The sequence below is a fragment of the Ambystoma mexicanum genome, chromosome 13 (assembly GCF_040938575.1).
Source record: "Ambystoma mexicanum isolate Mex_15411 chromosome 13, UKY_AmexF1_1, whole genome shotgun sequence".
Lineage (NCBI taxonomy): Eukaryota > Metazoa > Chordata > Amphibia > Caudata > Ambystomatidae > Ambystoma > Ambystoma mexicanum.
Window position 1 is genome coordinate 546,609,338 of NC_090938.1, and position 20,079 is coordinate 546,629,416.

The 20,079-nt window shown below is 45.4% G+C and overlaps 1 protein-coding gene across 9 annotated transcripts in view; it reads left to right on the forward strand.

Annotated features, from left to right (window-relative positions):
• Window positions 1-20,079, forward strand: part of UBTF (upstream binding transcription factor) — a 291,891-nt gene that overhangs the window by 8,780 nt on the left and 263,032 nt on the right. For all 9 annotated transcript variants that reach the window (XM_069634300.1, XM_069634304.1, XM_069634303.1 and 6 more), the window contains exon 2: window positions 18,805-18,916. In XM_069634300.1, the coding sequence (XP_069490401.1) occupies window positions 18,805-18,916 (112 nt within the window). The remainder of the gene's footprint in view (window positions 1-18,804; window positions 18,917-20,079) is intronic.

A 20,079-nucleotide genomic window follows, 5' to 3' on the forward strand; every position in this document is an offset into this window, starting at 1 on the left:
CAATCTTCTTTGCCAGATGAGTTTACATTGGCTTCCTATTCAACAACGAATTATATTCAAAACAATGTGTCTGGTGTTCAAATGTTTTCATGTTTTGGCACCATCTACTCCTATCAACCTGTGCCAACCCTGTGTTCCTCACATTTGCACCTGTTGGAGAGTCCTGCTGCACAATTTGTCACTGAAGGAGTCTGGTGCTTTGCAGTGCTTGGTCCTATGCTACGGAACAACCTTCTGGCGATGTTTTTGCTGGTGACATTTTCATTTAGACCCAGAGTTATGCTGCACGATACTGTGAAACCTCTTGGTTGAAATTGTGAGGCTCTGTCGTATTCAAGAGTTTATCTTCTGATGCCAGTGCTCACAATTGAGACTATGGCTCAATAGCAGATTAATTAGAGCCGGTTTGACTAAATTACAGTGGTTTAACATCATTACCAAGATTATGACTTTGAGGCTGATCAGTGGCAGCTGGTGAATTTTTTATACTGGAAGGGTGTGAAAATATGCGCCCAATAAGGGGGATTCTCCCCAGATAATTCTTTTTTAAATACATGGTTAAAAGGGTGCATTTTACAGCACTTTCTTAGAAAAATTGGGTAAAAAGCCACACAGTTTGCAATCCGTTTTAATTTATGGCTTGACAGTATATGCAGACTGACATTAGTAGTGCAATTCTGCATATACTTTCTGAATGTGGCATGACATTTTTTACTTGGCATCAAGGGTAACGCAAACCTAAGTGTTATTACCTAGCTAGACTTGTCTACATTTTATTTAGGCCAGTCTAGTCGGGTAATAACACTGAGGTTTGCTTTATCAAGAGTAAAGACAATATAACACTTTATTTAACCATGAGGCACAGAAACTGCATCACGTGTAAAGCAACCATGAGTGTTATTACCTGGCTAGGCTGGCCTACATTCAGTGACGGCCTGTCTAGCCAGGTAATGACACTTATGGTTTTTCCTTTACACTTGGTCCGCAATACGATGCATCAAGGGTAAATGAAGTGTTATCTATCACATGACTAGAAAGGCCTACATTCAATGTACGTCAGTGTAGCCATGTGATAACACACCACTTATCACGTTTGCTTTACTCTTGATGCACAGTACTGTGCTTCGGGAGTAAAACAAAAAATAATGCCATTTGAGTGGGGCGGATACATTTAAGCGGTGGGACTGACGCACAGAAGCAACTGCATGCGTGCATTCATAAAAACAGACACCTACATACATACACATTTGCGTGCACCTTCCACTTGCGCAGTCCCTCCCTCCGGGACTTAGACACGCTGCCTCACAGGAGATGAGGCCTCTCCTATGTGTTCATGTAGCGGATCTGCAATGTTTAAACGTTGAATTACACAAGCACTCTTCTCCTGTCGGGCAGTAAATCTTCTCAGCTGGCATAGGATAATGGGAGCCTGCGGGGACCATCTTCCGACGCCACACCGCCTCCCGTTATGCTGTGATGCTTATTTTCCATTTACAAACTATAAGAAATGTGCTGATGTGGAGGCACCTTTCAAGAAGCTGGCAGGAGAGTCCTCCGTGAAAATAAAGCACATGGGGTGCTTGCTGCCTGCCACATGGCTGCCGCTGATAAGGGTATAGTTGTAAACTTTCTTAAGCAGGTTCACCCATAACTTCCGGGATTGGTCAAGACTGTTTAACTTCTTCTGTGTCACTGCATCCTGCTACACCTCAGCATATGACCGAGATTGTCGCTATTTGGTAAATGGTAATGATCTTTAGATATGACTGAAGTGGTGCTTGCTCATCATATACTAAGACAGGGTTCTTGCGTCCGTTTGACCCTCCCTCGTAGCATAGATACATAGACAATTCCAGCTGCACCTCCTCAGAGGTATTCTTCCTTTCCTCTCCTTTCCCCCAGAAGCTCACTGTCTCCAAAGCTCTGCTTCTCTCTAGGCTGGACCACTGCAATAGCCCCTTTTTAAATCTGTCTGCCTCTACTCTCCGCCCTCTGCAACTCCTCCCAAACAGGACTGCAAGACTTGTCTTTGGCCTCAAGCCCAGGGATCGTATCTCTCCAGGGCTGATATTTTTGCACTGGCTCCCAGTGGCGGTGAGGATTATGTTCAAAACCCTCTGCATTGTCCATAAGTCTTTCTGGGGCCTGGGGCCTCAATGCCTTCAAATCTCTCTCCCTAAATCTCTCCCTTCTAGAGCTCTTGGCTCATCCAACTCCCTCCGGGTCAATTGCTTTTCCAAGCAACAAGTTTGTGGTAGATCTCTTTTTTTCTGCTGGGGCCTCCTCTGGAACAGCCCCCCTGCCTCTCTGAAACTTGAGAACCATCTCCGGTTCCGGACGCACCTCAAGACCTTCCTCTTTGCTTCTGCTTTCTCTCCTCCACTTCCCTGCTGATCTCCTGGTTGAAACTGAAACTGCACTGGTTTACCTGGCTACCCTCTGATCTCAGGCCCAGGTCCCCTCTTCTGCAGTTGCACACCTGCACTGCCCTACTGGCAACCCTTGCACGCAGGGACTATTTTTGTATCCCTACAGCCCCCTACCAGCACTTGACACTAGCTGGCCGCACTTCTTATTTACTGTCCATATTTATTTTATTATTTATTTATCTTAAGTTTTTTTAACGGTTATCTTATGTACTGCACTGCCCCCTCCCCCTTTCCGCCCGCACTTCTCCCCTTGCCCCCTCCCGTGCACTTGCGCAATCTCAATGTCACCTGGCCTAGTAAGATCGCTGTCTATCTTCCCTCTGTTTCCCCTCCCTTGCCTCGTCACGCCTTGAAACACTTGTGTGTAGGTGCGTTATAAATGCCACATCATATCCTAGTTCCAGTCTCCACTTCACTGCAGTTTTTTCCCTACGATTCTTCTGAATGCTTCTTGAGGCTCCTTTGAGTGTGGGCTTTAAGTACAGGTTATCACGGCAGCAGTTCGGATGCTTTTGCAAATTCAGAAATGTACACACATCTAACTGTGCAGTTAAGTAAGTGGCATATGCCGTCCACATGTTTATGCCACTTTGAGGCCGCCCCTTCTTTGTAAAAGCAGCAAACCAGGAACTAATTCCCAACCCTCAAGTAGTTGAGGAGAATGGTATCCCGGCAGGGTTTCTGTTAGGGAGAATTCTCAGAAATGTGCTAATTCCTCTCCACCGTAGAGGCCCCCAGCACTTTTGCTGGACTCTAGGACTTTTACATTTTCAACCTGGATAGGGTGAGACCTTTTTCCCACTCTCATGTATTTTTCTGTGATTTAAAATGCTGTTTCTTTTGGTTTTGGAGTCTGACAAACTCCATAAGCATCATCTTTGCATTGTGACACACAGCACCTTCAGTACAGTGGCACATGGGAATCTCTTAGATTTCCCAAAGGTTTAAATACCTTCTGGTGAAACTACTGTTTCCAAGAGCAGTAAAGTGAAATTGACTTTACTTACATTTTGTAACTTTCTAGACCCAGCACACATTATCTTACCATAGGTACTGGAGGGGTTGCTTAGTATCTCCTTTGTCTAGTTTCTCATGAAACATTTTTATGTTGCTCTTTCTACAGTTAATGCTGGTGGCAGTAGTTTACTTTTTACTACCATTGTGTATTTTTACCGCGGGCTGCATACGCAGCTGCAGTAAAGCACCCATGGGTGCCCATTTTGTCAAAATGGTCCTGGTCTTCTTTTTTTGCCATTTCTTGCTGGAAAGGTCCTTCTTGAGATTTACTCTGCGGGCCAAACCAGGTTTGGTCTCTTTGTTTGCTTTGTCTTTGGCGAGATTCTCGAGTGAAGCCTGCCTCTGGCTCCAGTATGACTGGCAGGGGCAGGAAGTGAAGGAGATGCCCAAAACCTCCTGTGCTTAATCCCCTTGGTTACAGGAAAGCACCCAAAGGTGATTGGCCAGCTGGCTGTCCGGCAAGGACAGCTACCCTGCTGTGTGATTGACAGCTAGGCTGGAATGAATGGGAGAAACCTGCATAAAAGGCGAGGCTTTTTGGCTTGGAAGGCAGAGTCAACCACTGGATGAAGGAATCCGAAGAAGAATTTAGAAGAGATGCCTGCTCCAACTCCTGAACCGTTGGTTTGCCCAGTGAAGCCCTGCTGCTGTGCTGAAGCTCCGAATTCACCTCAACTAGAGAACCCCTACAAGGACGACTTCTCCCCTTGAGCTAGTGGGACCAATCAACTCCAAAGTGAACTTGTTTGGACATCCTCTCGGAGCTGGCTGTACTTCCACTGCTACTGCTGCTAGAACCGAAGTGCCAGGAAGAGGGACACCTTACGGAGTGCATCACTTTTAAGTCAGATCCGAGCTTGTGGAAGATCCTCCGGACTCCCAGTAAGCAAGACTGGCTAAGCCTGAGCCACCTCAACAGAGTGCTGGACCCCAGATGCGAGGAAAGTCCAGAGTGGTATCCGAGAGTCTGCAGTGGTGCTGTTTGCTGAGAGGCGAGGAGCTGAAACCACAAAGTACCGCTGAATAGAAGTTTGTCCTTTTCTGCCGCTGACCGTCCCATTGCACTGCAGGAGTCCCCAGAAGTCCTCCGTCATGTCCCCATGACTGAGGCCCAGGAACAAAAGGATCTGCAGAGCTGCACAGGAACAGAAGCCAGCTGGAACCATTTCTTCTCACCAAAGGTACTGTAAAGTTTGAGAGTACTTACCCATTGTTGTAGCCTTACTTGATCTCAGTTGAGGCTGGTCTTGGTTGCTTCTGTAGAATTGCTTGCATCTACCACCTCTCACAAGCCTCCCAGCTTGTGGCCCTAAATTGAGTCTACTTTTTCTACAAAGACTTCTAGAACATTGTGCAAGACCTTTACTTACCTGCAAGAAATGCTTCAGCTCACCTAGAATTTTGCCCAATTGACATCGACTGGCCTGGCTCCCTGAATGACTCTTCTCTCCTCTGCTTGTGTCTTACCTTCCCTCCAGGAAAGGGTTAACTTACTTTGCATTGGGGGGTTGGGGGGGAGGAAAGTCCTTACCTGCTTCAGAATATTTATCTCTTTTTTTTTTTTCTGAAATCTCTTTACTTTAACATTCATCTCAGTATTGCTCCAAATGTACCAGTGATATATTAATGTCAGTGTTCTAGCTATTCTTTTTTAATACTTTGTTTATAGTTTTAAAAACAGAGAATACATAACAAGAATACAGTAATAAACATATATACACAAACTGACCCTGAAATTACATCACTAAATTGAGATAAATCAAACCAAAGTAAAACATATGCAAATCAGCCCTGTTTCTCCCCCCCCCACCCCTCGCCATACCCAAACATCAAACATCTTCGTGGAAATAGTATATATCTAATCATTTCCCCCACATTTTATCATAAATCTTCACTTTCCTCTGTCTTTTGTAAATTGCATTTTCCATATCTGCCCGTTTATACATTTCCTCAAACCGATCTTCCAATTGTGGAGCAACTCGCAACTTCCAACCACGTAAAATCATTTTTTTAACAAATCAATGCTCCTCTGAGGAGCCATTTCTTCTGAGATATTGTCAACATATCCAACATTTCATCACATCCAAGTATCATTGTCTTGAAATCAAGGTCAATATGTTCTTCAAGAACTCTCAAACACCACATACTTCAGACCAGAAATCACGCACACATGCGCAATTCCAAAGTATGTGCTCCAGAGTTCCGACCTCAACTGAACAATCCCAACATTCGCTCGAATCAGACATGCCTCCTTTCTTTCCGGGCCCCAATAGAGTATTTTGATTTGCCTGGATCTCTCACAAAGACTTAATGAACATAGATTCACATTTGCGCACATATTCTGCCATGTCTCTGACGAGATAACTAAACTATGTCCAATCTTTTACTCCATTCTTCCTGCAAGCTGACATTTTCATTCATTGTATTTCTCAATAATTTGTTAATATACTAGACTAGCAATTGATCCCTCACCGGACTCCCTCTTGGCAGTAAAGATATCTATGTTCACATCATCACACCCTTCAACTTTTCAAATGATTTTTTTTAACCTCCTGTAATCTACATCAGAAAAATGAATGTCCCATCTCGCCTTCAAGTCCGAACCAGCAATCCATCCACCGTCCTTCCAAATATCTCCAATCCAATTAACCCCACTTATAAACCATTCAGACCAAAGCAACAGTTTCCTTTTTTTGATTTTGGGATTAAACCAAATAGAAGCATTAGGGGATTTAAGCGCATCCGCACCTAACTTAACAAATAAGTTCTGCCACGTATCGCATAAGAAATCTATCAAAGGAGCTATCTTTCCACATTAATTCTTCGTTGTCAAGACCGCCCTTGGAGCTAGTGGGCCAGTAAGAGTTGCTTCCGCATTTGTCCCGTCATCCGGCGAAGCTTTCAGGAAAGGTACAATAAACTGACTAGCAAATGCTAGGTGGTGTGCATACAAATTAGGGATTCCCAGTCCCCCTTTGTTCACTGGAAGTTGGCGTTTCCATAATTTAAGTCTTGGTGGTTTCTGATCCCAAATCTCTTTCCAGAAATGAGGGTTAATCTTAAAAGGAAGCATGCTGAGAATATAGTTTATTTTCGGGGCCTCTGTCATCTTTAAAGCATTCACTTTTCCCAATAGGGACAGGCTCAACAGAGACCATCTTTTCAATGATATCTTTAAATCTTTACAAGTATCATTCATATTCTCTTTCACCATGTCACTGACCAGTGGTGTCAACCATATAATGATAGCGCAGATAAAGGGCATCCTTCCTCTCTAACTTAAAAAAATCTGATCACAAACCATTTGTTCTGACATCAGTCGTGAGAAGGGCATATAATGGAGCTATCCGCATAAGACCGAGAAAAGATAGGTCCAGTTTACCCTATAAAACATCTTCTTTGCTGTAGGTCCGGATTTCATGCTTCCGTTTCATGCTCCCTTCCACTTACTCTTGCCCATAGAGAGCCATCAGGGGATGTGGTAGTGCGCACCTTAGGGGATGTCCAACTCCATGCCTCAAGGGCTGGAAATGTCAGATTTTCAGGACATCCCTCATTAATATTAATTCAAATATGTCTCTTTAACTCTAGCGACTATTGGGTGCCTAGAGGAAATCCATAAACAAGATCTGACTGTATCTTGCTGTAAGTGTTAGAGTTTGTATTTATTACATTTTATTGTGTGTTGATATATTATGTGATAGGATCCTTGTACGTTTTGAGGCAAGTGGGATATTAAGATTTGTTCTACATAATGTGAAATATATTTTACGGTCTTGCCTTGTGTACGGATTTAATGTAAAACTACAGACCCAATAAAAAAACATTAATGAGACACATTTGCATACATTGATTCTTAATGTATGCAAATGTATCTCATGCATATTAATGAGATGTGTCCTGAATACCCTATTGTTTGCATTCGTTTAGGCCTCGAGTTCGGCACCCCTGTGTGGGAGATTAATTCCATACCTGAAATCTTGTGATGCATATATTTTTGGGAAGTGTAAATAATTGCATGTTTACTTTAAATGGTAATAACTTCCCCTTCAGAAAAAGGTAACCCAAAAAATCGAACACCCCCTAAATAGAGTATTCTGGGTCTCTTTCAATGGTGGCACCCTCTATTTGACTTGGGAGGGTCCCAAAGATAAACAAAATCTTGAAAGGTTCTGTCAAGCAACCATCCTGCCATATACGGGGCACAAAAGTAATAGGAAGCATAAAGGGCGTGCAGGATGTGGAAAGCAATACGAACATGGAGGGCACAGAACCTAGAGGAATGGGAGGCACATGAGGTATAAAGGGCATGCAGCACAGAAAAGGGGATTGGAGGCATAAGATGCATGGGCGTATGAAAGGCGTACAATGCATGTGGGTACAGAGGACATTAAAGGCATGGAGGGAGTAGCACATAGGACACATATAGACGTAAAAAGGAGGTGAGGCAGTTGTAACGCCGGTCAGTCAAGTTGGCAATGTGTGTTTTAGGTGTTAAAAAAAGTATGGGGGTAGATCTAGGAAATTATCATGAGGTGCCTGGGAGGTTTAAGAAGTGACATTGCACCAGTAGATTAGGATGGGAGTTTGAACCCTTGGGCGGGAGAGCTCTTCCACACCAAGCACAAGTTGTGAGAACTCTGTGATGCCAAAGCATGTTGTCAGGATAGACCTAAGATGTCTGGTTTAGCTAATGAGCAATAATCCAGAATCGGGAACGATCTGTAACACCTAGCATAGGTGGTAGGAGAGTCACACTTAGAGACTTATGAGTGCCCAGCTCAGATATAGAGAGACAATAATCTCCACAGAGATTGATGCGGGTGGCTGGAGAGATATGCAGCATTTCGCTTGGCTAGCATGAGAGGTCCAGGACATTGAACACCCGTTCACCCATTAAAGAGCCTTGTATACTGAAAATATGTTCTAGCTGAATAACGTTTATTGTGAGCAGTAGGGGTAGAAAGCATTGACGTTTTGCCTTTCTTGTTTTGCAACGCTGATATGGATTTATAGCTGCGAAAGCGCCAAAGCAGACGGGGATAAGTGATTTAGGGCAGATATACGAGTCGGGCGAATGTAGGAAAAGGACATCTGTAGCCCTGGAGACAAAGGTAGAGGTGGGTGGAAGCTGATGCCCAGCGCTCAGATGTCGATGGCGATGCCATAACGGACCAGGAGAGGTGCCATGCAGGAGGAGATGGGCATTGCTAGGGGATAAAACACATTTCAGAATCAATATTTGGACATTCTGTCACGCCACGAGTGTATTGCAGTATGCAGAACAAAATTGGGTAATTATAGGGCAGTTGGATACTGAATTATCGATGAAAAGCATGTCTATGTAGGAGGTTCTCGGTTACAAAAATGCTAACTGGACACAACAACATTGTTTTTTTTGTGAATGTGTTGGGGAATCTATTACGCTCTGTATGTGTGTTTGATGCACTGTGTATTTTGAGGAAGCTGTCCCTGTTAGTTGGGGGTCCCTCTGCATTTGTGTGTATGGTGACTCCGCGAGTAGTGGGTATTTTGTGCTTACTTCAGTGTATGTTGATTTAGTGGGTGGTATGTGTGATTTCTGGATACGTCAGTGGGCAGGAGTTGTATATTCTCTTAGGACATGAACTCGGGTATTGTACAAGGGTGCACATGGACCGAATGGTATTTCTCTTGTGTACTTTGTGTGTTTGTGCTGAGGAGATGTTGGTAGTGATTGGGTACATGGCTGATCCTTATGCCTATGTGGGTGAGACTTGGATACTTGTGTTTAAAGATGGTTCTTGGCCGGATGTGACCTGAACTTTCCCGAAGGGCCGTGGACACAAGGCTTCATTACGTGTTTGGCCGATTTTGGTATATGATATCTCAATTTGCCATTTAACGTTGCCGCAGGCAGCAATGTGAGGGGCGCCACACTATTGTGTTTATACTTACTATCTGAAGGAAAACTTGCTGCATGGCATGTTTTGTTACTTTAGAAAAATGCATTTGCGACCCTATTTGCGGGGTCAAATGATCATAGTACCAAAGATCATCACACCACTAGTGTGCCATGCTAAATAATGCAGACGCTGTTCTTAAATGTCCACTCTGTGTTGGTTTAATACAGCAAAACGGGTGGGAATATTAGATGCTCCACTTTTTCACTTGCTTTGATTTAAATTGAAGGGATGAATGCATCCCCTCACTCAATAGACAACATGTTATGCTGGGGAATTTAAACATTTGAAAATCTAAGGCAGATTTCTATGTGCTGCACTCAGTATTTTCCAAATACAAAATCCTACACGAGGTAAAGGCCGTGTTGCCTATAATCGTGTGTTCAGAAAAACATACTGTAATGGCATTTATTATTATTTTTTCATCGTCGTCCAATTTACAATGACCCCGTTTTTGCCTGTTTATTGTTCTTTTGTGGCGTTTGTTGGTGTGTAGTAGTGAGTATGCATGGTTTGTTGTGGTTCAAGCCACTTACCTGTGAGGGACATGGGCTCTGCAGTACTTTCAGAAAGAGTTGTGTGTGTACTGGCCACTGTTTGTGTGTTTGGTAATGGGGTGTCTTTGTGAGGCGAGTGCCTTTGGGTATGGAGGCAGTGTTTTATATAAGGGGCGAGCATACTCTTACAAATTTAGATAGATGCTCTATATGTTATGTTACTATTTATAGAGTACACAGCAATTTTTGGGGATTTTATGCACTTTGGACTGAATGGACCTCTGGTAGACCGTGGTCTAAAAGAGCATTAGACGCAAATGAAGATTACCCTTGCTAATAGCACAGAGAGTCTTGATTCTATTAAAGACGAGGAGGAAAGCATTATGCTTCATCTTCTCATTTATTCCTGTCTCCAGCAGTTTCAACAAACCAAACATTATAACTTTCCAAATGGAAATGTTTTTTTTTCTTCACTTCACACTTCTTCAAAACTACATTTCCCGTTAAATCCAGTCTTTCTGTAGTCCATATGCTCTGGACACGTGATCATAGTCCTTCCTGCTCCTTTCATCTCCCCCTTCTTCAAATGCTCTTAACTGCACTCGAACCTGTAACCAAAACGTTAGGGCTGCGTCACTCAATCAGCCTGTGCTCTCGCTAACCTGGCTCAGCTGTTCTTCTGGTTGTCTCCTACCAAAAACATAAAGAGCACGCTTTAGGGGGGTGGATACACTACCCTATTCCAAGAGAAAAATCCACCATCACCACATTCATAGATGTTATTATCAACTCTCCTGTGTTTCTAGGGCGGGAAGGTAATGCTCGCCTCCTTGTCTTTGATAGAATCAAGACTCCCTGCGCTATTTACTCCCTGGGCTGTTAGCAGGGGTAATCTTCATTCTGTGTCCAGACCGGAAGCAATCATTATGCTTGTTTAAAGCTTGTCATTACTGTCACTACTATTGATTGTACATGCTTGAATAGAAAGTTCTAAACGTAGTATCGCTGGCCCAGTCGGCCGCTTGCAGAATATCTTGCAGCTTCGCACCCTGCGCTAGCGCCTTTGAAGCTGTCGCGCCCCTCGCGGAATGTGCTCTGAACCTAGACTTATCTACTCCTGACAATTGCATCACTTTGCGTACCCATCTCGCTTTAGCGGCTGTTACGACTGCCTTGTACGCATTCCTGCATGCTAGAAGCAGCTATGTTGTCCCCATTGGTCTCATCTCTGCTGCCCTGTTCTCGTATTCCCTTATACAGGCTGCCACGCACCACATTTGGGTGATTGTGCAAGTACGGGTAAACTATTGACGTGCAGCCGGTCTTCGCCCTACTGACCAGCGCGAAGGTCACTACTTCTGGTCTGTATGCCGTATGCCACTCTTCTCCAAGAGACTAGGCATAAAAGCATCGCTAGTTTCCTTGACAGTTGCTTCAACGATAGGTATCTGTTTCCTGGCCAGCCGGCGAGTAACTTCAGTACTGCCGTTAGGTCCAAATTGTATCTTGGTTCGGGTGGTCTCCTAAACTGGACTATTGTCAGAAGTCGTACGACTGCTGCGTTTTTGCCTATGGGTATGCCCTCGACGGGCAAGTGTCCTGCTGATATGGCAGACCTGTATACTCCCGTAGTCCTGTATGGCTTCCCGTCTTGCAGAAGCTCTGCTGGAAAGTTCAAGATATCCACTAAAGGAGCCGAAACTGGATGAAGATTTCTCCCTTTGAACCGTCAAGACCAAGCTGCGTCACAGCTCAGTCTTGGGGATGGAGCCCATGATTCCACAATGAGGCGAGCAGCCTGCGCCAAAATGCCCGGGAGGGTCCAGTGTCGCCTGCTATCATGCACGCCATCAGTGGGAAAGTCCCTCTCACTCTCAGGCGATGATATGACCCAGCTGGGTCCGAAGGGAGTATTCTCGGGTTATCTGTCACTGGTTCCAGCAGCGTCAGGAAACATACTTGCGACTTCCATATTGGTGCCACTACTATCATCTTCGCTTCCTTCCTGCAGACGTTTACTAGCACTCGGATCATCATTATGAATGCTGGGAAAGCGTGGTTCATGGCTCCCTTCCAGTCCTGAAGGAAAGCACCTACTCCCATTGCTGTCGGGTCGAACCTCCAGCTGAAATATTGCTCTTCTGAGCATTGGTCCGCGTGGACCGGTCCCCATTACCTCTCTATCTGAAGGAAAATGCCCTTGTCCAGCATCCAGTCGCTGGAATCTGATAAGTGTCTGAAGTTCCAGTCCGCTACGACATTGAGTGAGCCCGGGAGATATTCTGCTACCACCGAGGTCCCTGATTCGAGGGTATCAGGTAATATTATCCCCACCAAAAATATCGCCGTACATATGGTCGTCGGGAACAGCCATTGGCAATATTTTTGGTGGGGATTATTTATGGGGTAAATGGATGGGGGGTTTCGGGGGTGTCCCCCGCTCCTTTTTAAAATATATGGGGGTTGCAGGGGTGTCCCCCGCAGGTTCCATGGGGTAATATCGCGCAAAAATATGGCGAGAATTTTTGTATGCCGATATTTTTCCGGTGATATTACATGGAACTGATTTGAGGCAGTAATGCCAAAAGTCCTTAGCTAGCTAGCTGTGCCAGCAATCTGGATTTCGTGCCTCCTAAATGATTGATGTATCTGACCACTGATATGTTTGTTGTCCATCTTCAGCAGGATACACAAATTCACTTTGTCCTTTGTGAAGGCGAAAGAGTAGCTCTAGGCAGTTTATGTGGAGCTTGAGCTCTTCTGCGCTCCACTTTCCCCCTGTTTCTAATTCTCAGCAACGGACTCCCCAGCCTGCTCTGCTGGCGTCCGACTCTCACTAGGTCGGGTTGGTCTCGGAATATGGTTTTCCTGTTCCAGGCGTCCATATTCTGCAGCCACCATTTCAGTTCTGTCCTGGACTCTACGTCGAGGTTTACTGTCTGATGGTAATTTAGCCCCTGCTGTAGGGGCTTTATCTTTAGTCTTTGCAGGGCTCGATAATGTAAGGGCCCTGGGAATATCGCTTGGATCGATGCTGCTAGTAGTCCCACTACTTTCGCTATCGTGCTCAAGGACACTACGCTCTTGTCTAGGCTGCTTAATATCTCTCTTTTTATATCTTACATTCCTGGCCGGTAGTTCTAGGGCCGCTGCCTTGGTTTCTATGACGAACCCGAGGAAGTCTATTCTCCTTGTCGGGATCATGTCTGACTTCTCTCGATTCACTAGGAAGCCTAGTGATGACAAAAGCTTCTTCACCCAGCTTGTCTGGTACTGGAGCGTCTCTGTGTTGCTCGCCAGCAGCAGGATATCGTCCAGGTAGATAATCATCCTGATCCCCTTCTCTCTGATCGCTGCTACTTGGCCTCATCTCATGAGCTTCGTGAAGGCCCATGGTGCTGAGGCTAGCCTAAATGGCATTATCGTGAATTGCCAATATCATCCGTCCTAGTCGAACGCTAGTTAGGGCAGTATCTCTTTTGGACCGGAATCGTGAGCGAAGCGTCCTATAGGTCGATCCTCGTGAGCCAATCGCCCTGTCTCAGGATATCTCTGAGCTGGTGGATTCCCTCCATCTTAAAATGGTGGTAGCACCCAGCTGTTCAGTTCCTTCAAGTTTATTACAACCCTTACTTTGTCTTTCCTGTGCACCAGGAACATGTTTCATATGATTCTTGGGGTTGTGCTCCAAGGTTCTAAGCCCTCTTCAGCGCTAAGGTTCGGAGCTCTGTGTGTAATGTCTTTTTCTCTACCTGCGCTTTGTGTATTGGGGGGCAGGGGGTTGGCTCTGCATGGTTACCTGTATGAGTTCTAGTTGTAGCTCTTTGACCGCCTGCAAGACCCAGGCGTAGCTGAAAAAGTGTGCACCAATTTCCCCAGAAGCGCTGTGTTCACCCCCAACTGGCAGGTATGGTGTATGTCGCACCTGTGGGGAAGCTTTGTCCTTTTCCCGGGGCTCTTCCTCATCTTCCTCTCGGGAAACGCCCTCTCGTGGGGAAGAAAGCATCTTGCTGCTTGTTCCACTAGTGTGCGCAGTTATTTTGAGGCCTTCTTGAGGCTTGATAACGACCGGTCGCTCGGCCTCGATACTGACCGGTCCCAGAGAAAACTCTGCCTGGGGATATCTTCTTTATAGATGCTTGGGCCTTCTCTAGGGAGGTCTAAGTGCCTACAAATCTCCCCATTTCCTTCCTGAAAGTCTCCCCAAACAGGAGTCCGTGTGCCACTTCACCCGCCTCGTAGGAGGCTAGGTGCCCTAACTTGGGGTCGATCTTTACGATGAGGCCCATCCTGCGCTCCAAGGATATTGCGCAGTTTGCGTTGCCTAAGAGGCAGACTGCTGTTTGTGTGCAGTTAGCTAGTATGTCGGAGTCCACCTCTAGGCCGGTATTTATTTATTTATTTATTTATTCAAATTTGTTGAGCGCACATCAGCCCAGAAGCATCGTGGCGCTTGTTACAGACATCTTAGTTGCAAAGGAAACCGTAGTTACAATCAATACATAAATTACAGAGGAAATATATACAATAGCAAGGCAGTATATTTACATGGCTTCCTGAAATTTGCTAGTTATTTAGCAAGGAACGAGGTTTTCAGTTTCCTGCGAAAGATGGGAAGTGAGTTTTCCGTTCGGATGTCTGAAGGGAGAGCGTTCCATGTCTGTGCTGCAATGTAGGGAAAACCTAGACCTCCGGCTTTGGCTTTTTTGATGCGTGGGGTGCAGAGTAGGTTAGCATATTGCGTCCTGGTGGGACGTGTGGAGGAAGGTTTGAGGATGGTATCTGAAAGATAGGACGGGGCGGAGAAGGAGAGGCATTTGTGAGTGAGGGTGAGGATTTTGAGGGTGATCCGTTCTTTGACTGGGAGCCATTGGGCTGAGAGCCTGGCCTGGGTGATATGCTCTCTTCTTGGGATACTAAGAGCGGCCCGGAGAGCGTTGTTCTGTGTGGTTTGTAGTCTATTTATGTTTTTGGCCGATGTGCCTGCTAGGAGAGCATTGCAGTAGTCCAATTTGGGTCCAATGGTTGCCCTCGCTATGGAGAGGCAGTTAGGTTTAGAGAGGTAGGGCTTGATGGCGTTTATAAGTTTGGTGGTGTGTGCAGATGCGGAAGTGATAGCGTTGACTTGTTCCGCCAGGTCCATAATCTTGGCAAGGGGCCCTGCAATATCGAGGACCTTTTCCTGGTAGCTTCTCCAAGACCTATCTATCCCCTTCCGGGGGTCTCTGGAGGTCTTTGATATGAAAGCCAGCATCTTCGGGTCTAGTTCTGGCACCTCTGCCTCCTTTCACGGCAGTTCTGGCCTCAGACATTTGTCCCGCATGCGCTGCCTCGCTTCCCTCTCAAGGGCTTTGCGCAGCCTCTGGGTCATATATTTCGTGACTTGTGGAGAGGGCAGCCAGTCTGACGATTTAGCATTTCTGATATTTTCTGGCTCAAACATGTCTACCATCTCATCATTTTGCTCTGTTATTTTCCCTCCTTAGCCCTTTCCTAGGAGGAGGTTGTGTCTCGTCCTCTTTTTGCGAGGATTATTGGGTCTCTGTGGGCTCTGTCTCTTGAGTCCTGCTCCTCGTTTCCTGTATTTTCGTCCCCTGGGTGGGGGTAGTGAGGCTCGGCACTCGCGACTTGTGCATGAATGCGTCCCTTAGTTTCATGAAGGCGTCGGTAGCCTCTGAGACCCCCATCATCTGCCCCGTTTCGTTGACCCTGCCAGGGTCAGAAGAGGTACCCCTCTTCCTGGTCTTATTGCACCCCTGAGGACCCTCTGCAGTGGCCCCTGCGGACGTGCTTTCCTTATTGTTGGTGCCTTTGCCCTTCTGGCTTAAGAATGTCTCTATGGTCGCCAGTCTCTCTTGCAGAGCTCTCACCCCTTGTGCCACTGCCTCTACCAGTGAGTTGCCCAGCACTTCTCTAAAACTATAGGCCCGGTTCTCGGCCTGTTCCTCCTCACTCCATTCAAATTATGCCATAGTATGTACTGGGTCTGTGCCTTGTGTACCTGAATTCAGGTGTTGTGGCATGTCCACTGTGTCTTCAGCGTGGATGCACCAGTTTTGACTTGCTGTGCAGGCTTCAGTACTTTCTCTGAGAGCTTTGGCCCATGCAGCACTAGTCTTGCTGCCAATCAAAGGAGCGGTCTGGCCGCTATTATAGAATACTCGTGATTGAGCTTGTTTCGTTATGCGACCTCTCCCCGCCTCAGAGGGATTGAGCTGAGTGCTCCGGCGTGCGCCGCAGATTCGCTGTGTAACAGCTTTAGGCTCAATGGCGTGTACTATTCGGTGTTGCGTATTTTCCACTCTGAATCTGGTCGAGGAAGCTCCTCCCTTCCGAGGGTGGGGGTTCTTGGTCCCCGGATCTGATCCGCGCTCTTGATGCGCATTGGATCGCATCGGGAGGCGCGGGCCTGCCTCCGTAAGGGTGGGGGCAGCTGCTCCCGCTCGCTCGGCCCTTCCTATGGAGGGGCTGGTGTCCTAACTCTATGCTGAGCTTGGTGGGTCCTCAAACATGCCGGGAGGGCAGCACGAGGTCGCCAACTCCGTATTCCTAATACCTCTTAGAAGCTATACCTCTACTTATAATTATGTGCTACTGAATAACCCTTGCACGCTTTATCACTTGTTATGCCTTGCGCACGCTCTAGGACAATGTAAACACCTTCAGTAATTGCTGCGCTACGCAGCTAAAGAAACATTTGACTTATCTGCTTAGAGTGCAGGAAAGAAGAGGCAGGCGAAAGGAACAGGAAGGACTATGATCACGTGTCCAGAGCATATGGACTGCAGAAAGACTGGATTTAAGGGAACTGTCGTTTTGAAGAAGTATGGAAAAAAAAAGAAATGTTTTCCATTTCGAAAGTTATAATGTTTGGTTTGTTGAAACTGCTGGAGGCAGGAATAAATGAGAAGATGAAGCATAATGCTCACCTCCGTCTTGACATAGAAGTGTATTTATAGTTTCAAGGGACTGTTCAATTATTAGCAGGGCTCTGACAAGGATAGGTACCCTGAGACCACTGCTGTGGTGATTCGGTGGATTCTAAAAGCTCAATAATTTCTATATTATTTCTATTTTTTATTTTGTATATTGCCTCCTGCCATTTGTTATGGCGCATACTGTATGTAAGCATGGCTAACCCAGGTTATTTTGCCCTTTGAATGTCATATTGTCTAGTGATTGTAAAATAAGGTCTGACAAGTGGAAATGCATCTTTGACACATCTGGCAAATGTACATGTAATTTGCATGTGCTTGGTACTTATTGTGCATGTGTTGAACCCTCAGCTCCTCTATACTTAAGCTTGATAAACTGATTTATACCAGCCCGGTTCCCCCTACCGATGTACCCCGTAAAATAAGGCTGAGTCCTACGAAAAGTTTGGTCCTGAGTGTCGCATAGTCACTGACATAGCAATCGACACCACGCCTGAACACTCTTGGTACTACAGCAGTATTAATGTTATGGTGCATTCATATTCAATTGCCTGGTCGTTCATGCTGGCATCAAATATGTAATATGTTATGTCATAAAGCATTTCTACTGCACTCATCACCACAGTAGTTGTCTTACAACACCAGTGTATTGTCCGATGAGTTGGCAAATTGTGCCCCCTCCCAGTGCTCAAATAACTTTGCCTCTCGAAGTCCAAGTTCCCTTGTTATCTGCAAAACCAAAGATCTATTTTAAAAGTGGACATGTTCATGTGCTTTGCGTTTTGGTGCTCATTGCTCAGATTTCTGGCATAAAGGGTGTGCATCGTGCAGTCAAGTGCTCATGCAGTGTTGTCATGGAAGGAGGGCACACAATAATAGTGTAGGAAACGATACTCAAGGCAGTTGGCCTTCTATTGTTAGTTGTTTTGTAATCTGTTCATTGAAATGCTCCACTTGAAGACAAAACCGGAAAGCTGCCGAACAACCAGAAAGTGGTTATAGTCCTATCCAAGAAAGTGTAAAGATGTAGTAGGGCCTGAAATGCCAGCGAAAGCAGGAACCTGGCCAGATTAAGTGGGTCTGGTAAATCTAATTGGGTACAGGGTTTACAGAGGAGCGGTGCAGTCCTTGTCTGCCTTTTATGTTATTGTGATTTATACCACTGCTGCCCTTGTTACGGTCTCCATGCGCTCTGGGGATCTGAAAAGAAATGGGCTCTGGGAGGGCTTAGTGGAATAGAGAGACAAGAGCTTTGAGGTGCTTTTGGTATCTTCAGTTCGGGAAAAAACACGTCACTATGTGCTGTTTTTTTTGTTTTGTTGGTGGACAGTGTTTGGCGTTTGTGGAGATTTATATGTGGTCGATTTAGTTAAAATTGTTGTGTGTTGCTTAGTGTATGCAGCCCGTGGTGGTTTAAGGTTTTGTTGTGGTAGAGGTATGAGTGTGCTTGAGGGTGAGTGAGCAGAATATAGTAGAATCATTAGTAGAGTTAGAGGGAGGTCGCATCAAAGTTGAGCTAAATGCCGTACTTTAGTTACACTCAGAATTCAGCTAAATAAGATACATTGACTACACTTTACCCTGAACTACATAAAGTAAATGTATATTGAGTACTTATAATTGCGATTTTTTTCTAAATGCAATTAAGTGAATTGTATAAGTATATTATAACGGCATTGCACTGGCTGCTTTGATTTGATAGACTGAGGCACATTAGCACACTCTGCCGTTGACCTCACACGTATGTGAAATGCAAATAGATGTTGTATTCGAATTCTTTGAAGTGGTTTTCTGTACATGTAGTTATTTACAAATATGCACAGTTTTTGGAAATTTGAAAGTCCTTGCTGGGCCTTTCTATGTACTGGATACATATTTTGGAACAATGGCTCCTACTTGACGGTGTTACTACGGTCTGATATAGATATAGGTGGGAGGGAGCCTTTATCGTTATATGTTGCTGATTGCTTCCTCCTTCACACAGCTAAGGAGACCTGAAGACCCTGCCCGCTGTGCTTCTGGGGAAGTCTGGCAGAGAATGAACGGAGAAGCAGACAGCTCTTCAGATACAGAGATGGCCGCTCCTAAAGATCAAGGTATAGTGGCTTGCTCCTTTCTCCCTATAAAGTTATCTCAGTGCTTCGAAGTGACGGCGATTGATAAGTGGCACCATATAACAGTGGTTTCCAAACCTTTTGCCCAGAGCCCCAACTTGAGCAAAAATGCTGTTGTGCGACCCAAAGCCACCCGCCCCCCACACCCAGAGCTGTTTTTATTTTCTATGAAGCACAGTTACTGTCTTCCTATTTGAAATAGCTCTGTCCCCTCTTCCTCCTCCTTTGGGCAGCCTCCGGACGCCCCTGGGAGGGTGCGGACGCCCTACAGTTGGAATACCACTGTATTCTAAACACATATTATTCAGTTGCCTTGTGTGAGTGGCTAAGATGGTATGTATATAGTGTGTTTGAGTGTAAAGTTTGAGAATGTTTGTGCAGGAAGGTTATTGGAGGGCTTGATGCGCAACTCGGCGGCATCCATCCAGCATGGCCAGGGTAATGCTAATTGGGCCACATCTTGTTACTGGTGCCATTTCCAGTAAGGTACGTGTAAGGCTATGTCGTGAGGCAACCTTAAGTGGGATGGTGTCTCTGGCAGTGGACAGCAGTCGGACCTGGACGAGAGGGCAACACAGGGAGGAGTGGAAGTCAGGGGAGCATCTCCATTTGGGTGTTTGGGTGAGTAGGCACAACTCTGCATGCTGCGCAGTCAAGGTGTGATGTCTAGGAGCCAGTTAAGTGAATTACATTGGTAATTACAAAGGAAAAACAGGGCAGGGCACTCATTGCATTGCACACCACGCAATTCGGGCATTAGAACCACCATTCTGAAGTTAACCAGGAGGAGCTCTTACTGTTATCATGCATGTATAGTTGCCCAATAGGTAATAATAATTCTTGTCTGTGGTAATGGTTGACTGGACTTTCATGAAATTAAATCGGCGAACAATATGAGATGCGTGTTTCATAGAACATTGGGTTACTACCTGTTAGTTGGCGTTCAAGCCATTTAATCAACTTTTCATATACAGGTGGTATTGTAGAATTGTATCCTTTATTTCTGGCTGGGTGATTTTTGTGATACCAAGATAAACTTTAAGTGGCATTTTTTAACGAAATTAAATGTTCTTTAATGGCGATTGTTCTTGGATCTTGGAAGACTAGAGGGAATAAATGTAGCGAAGACGTCACAGTTTAATATT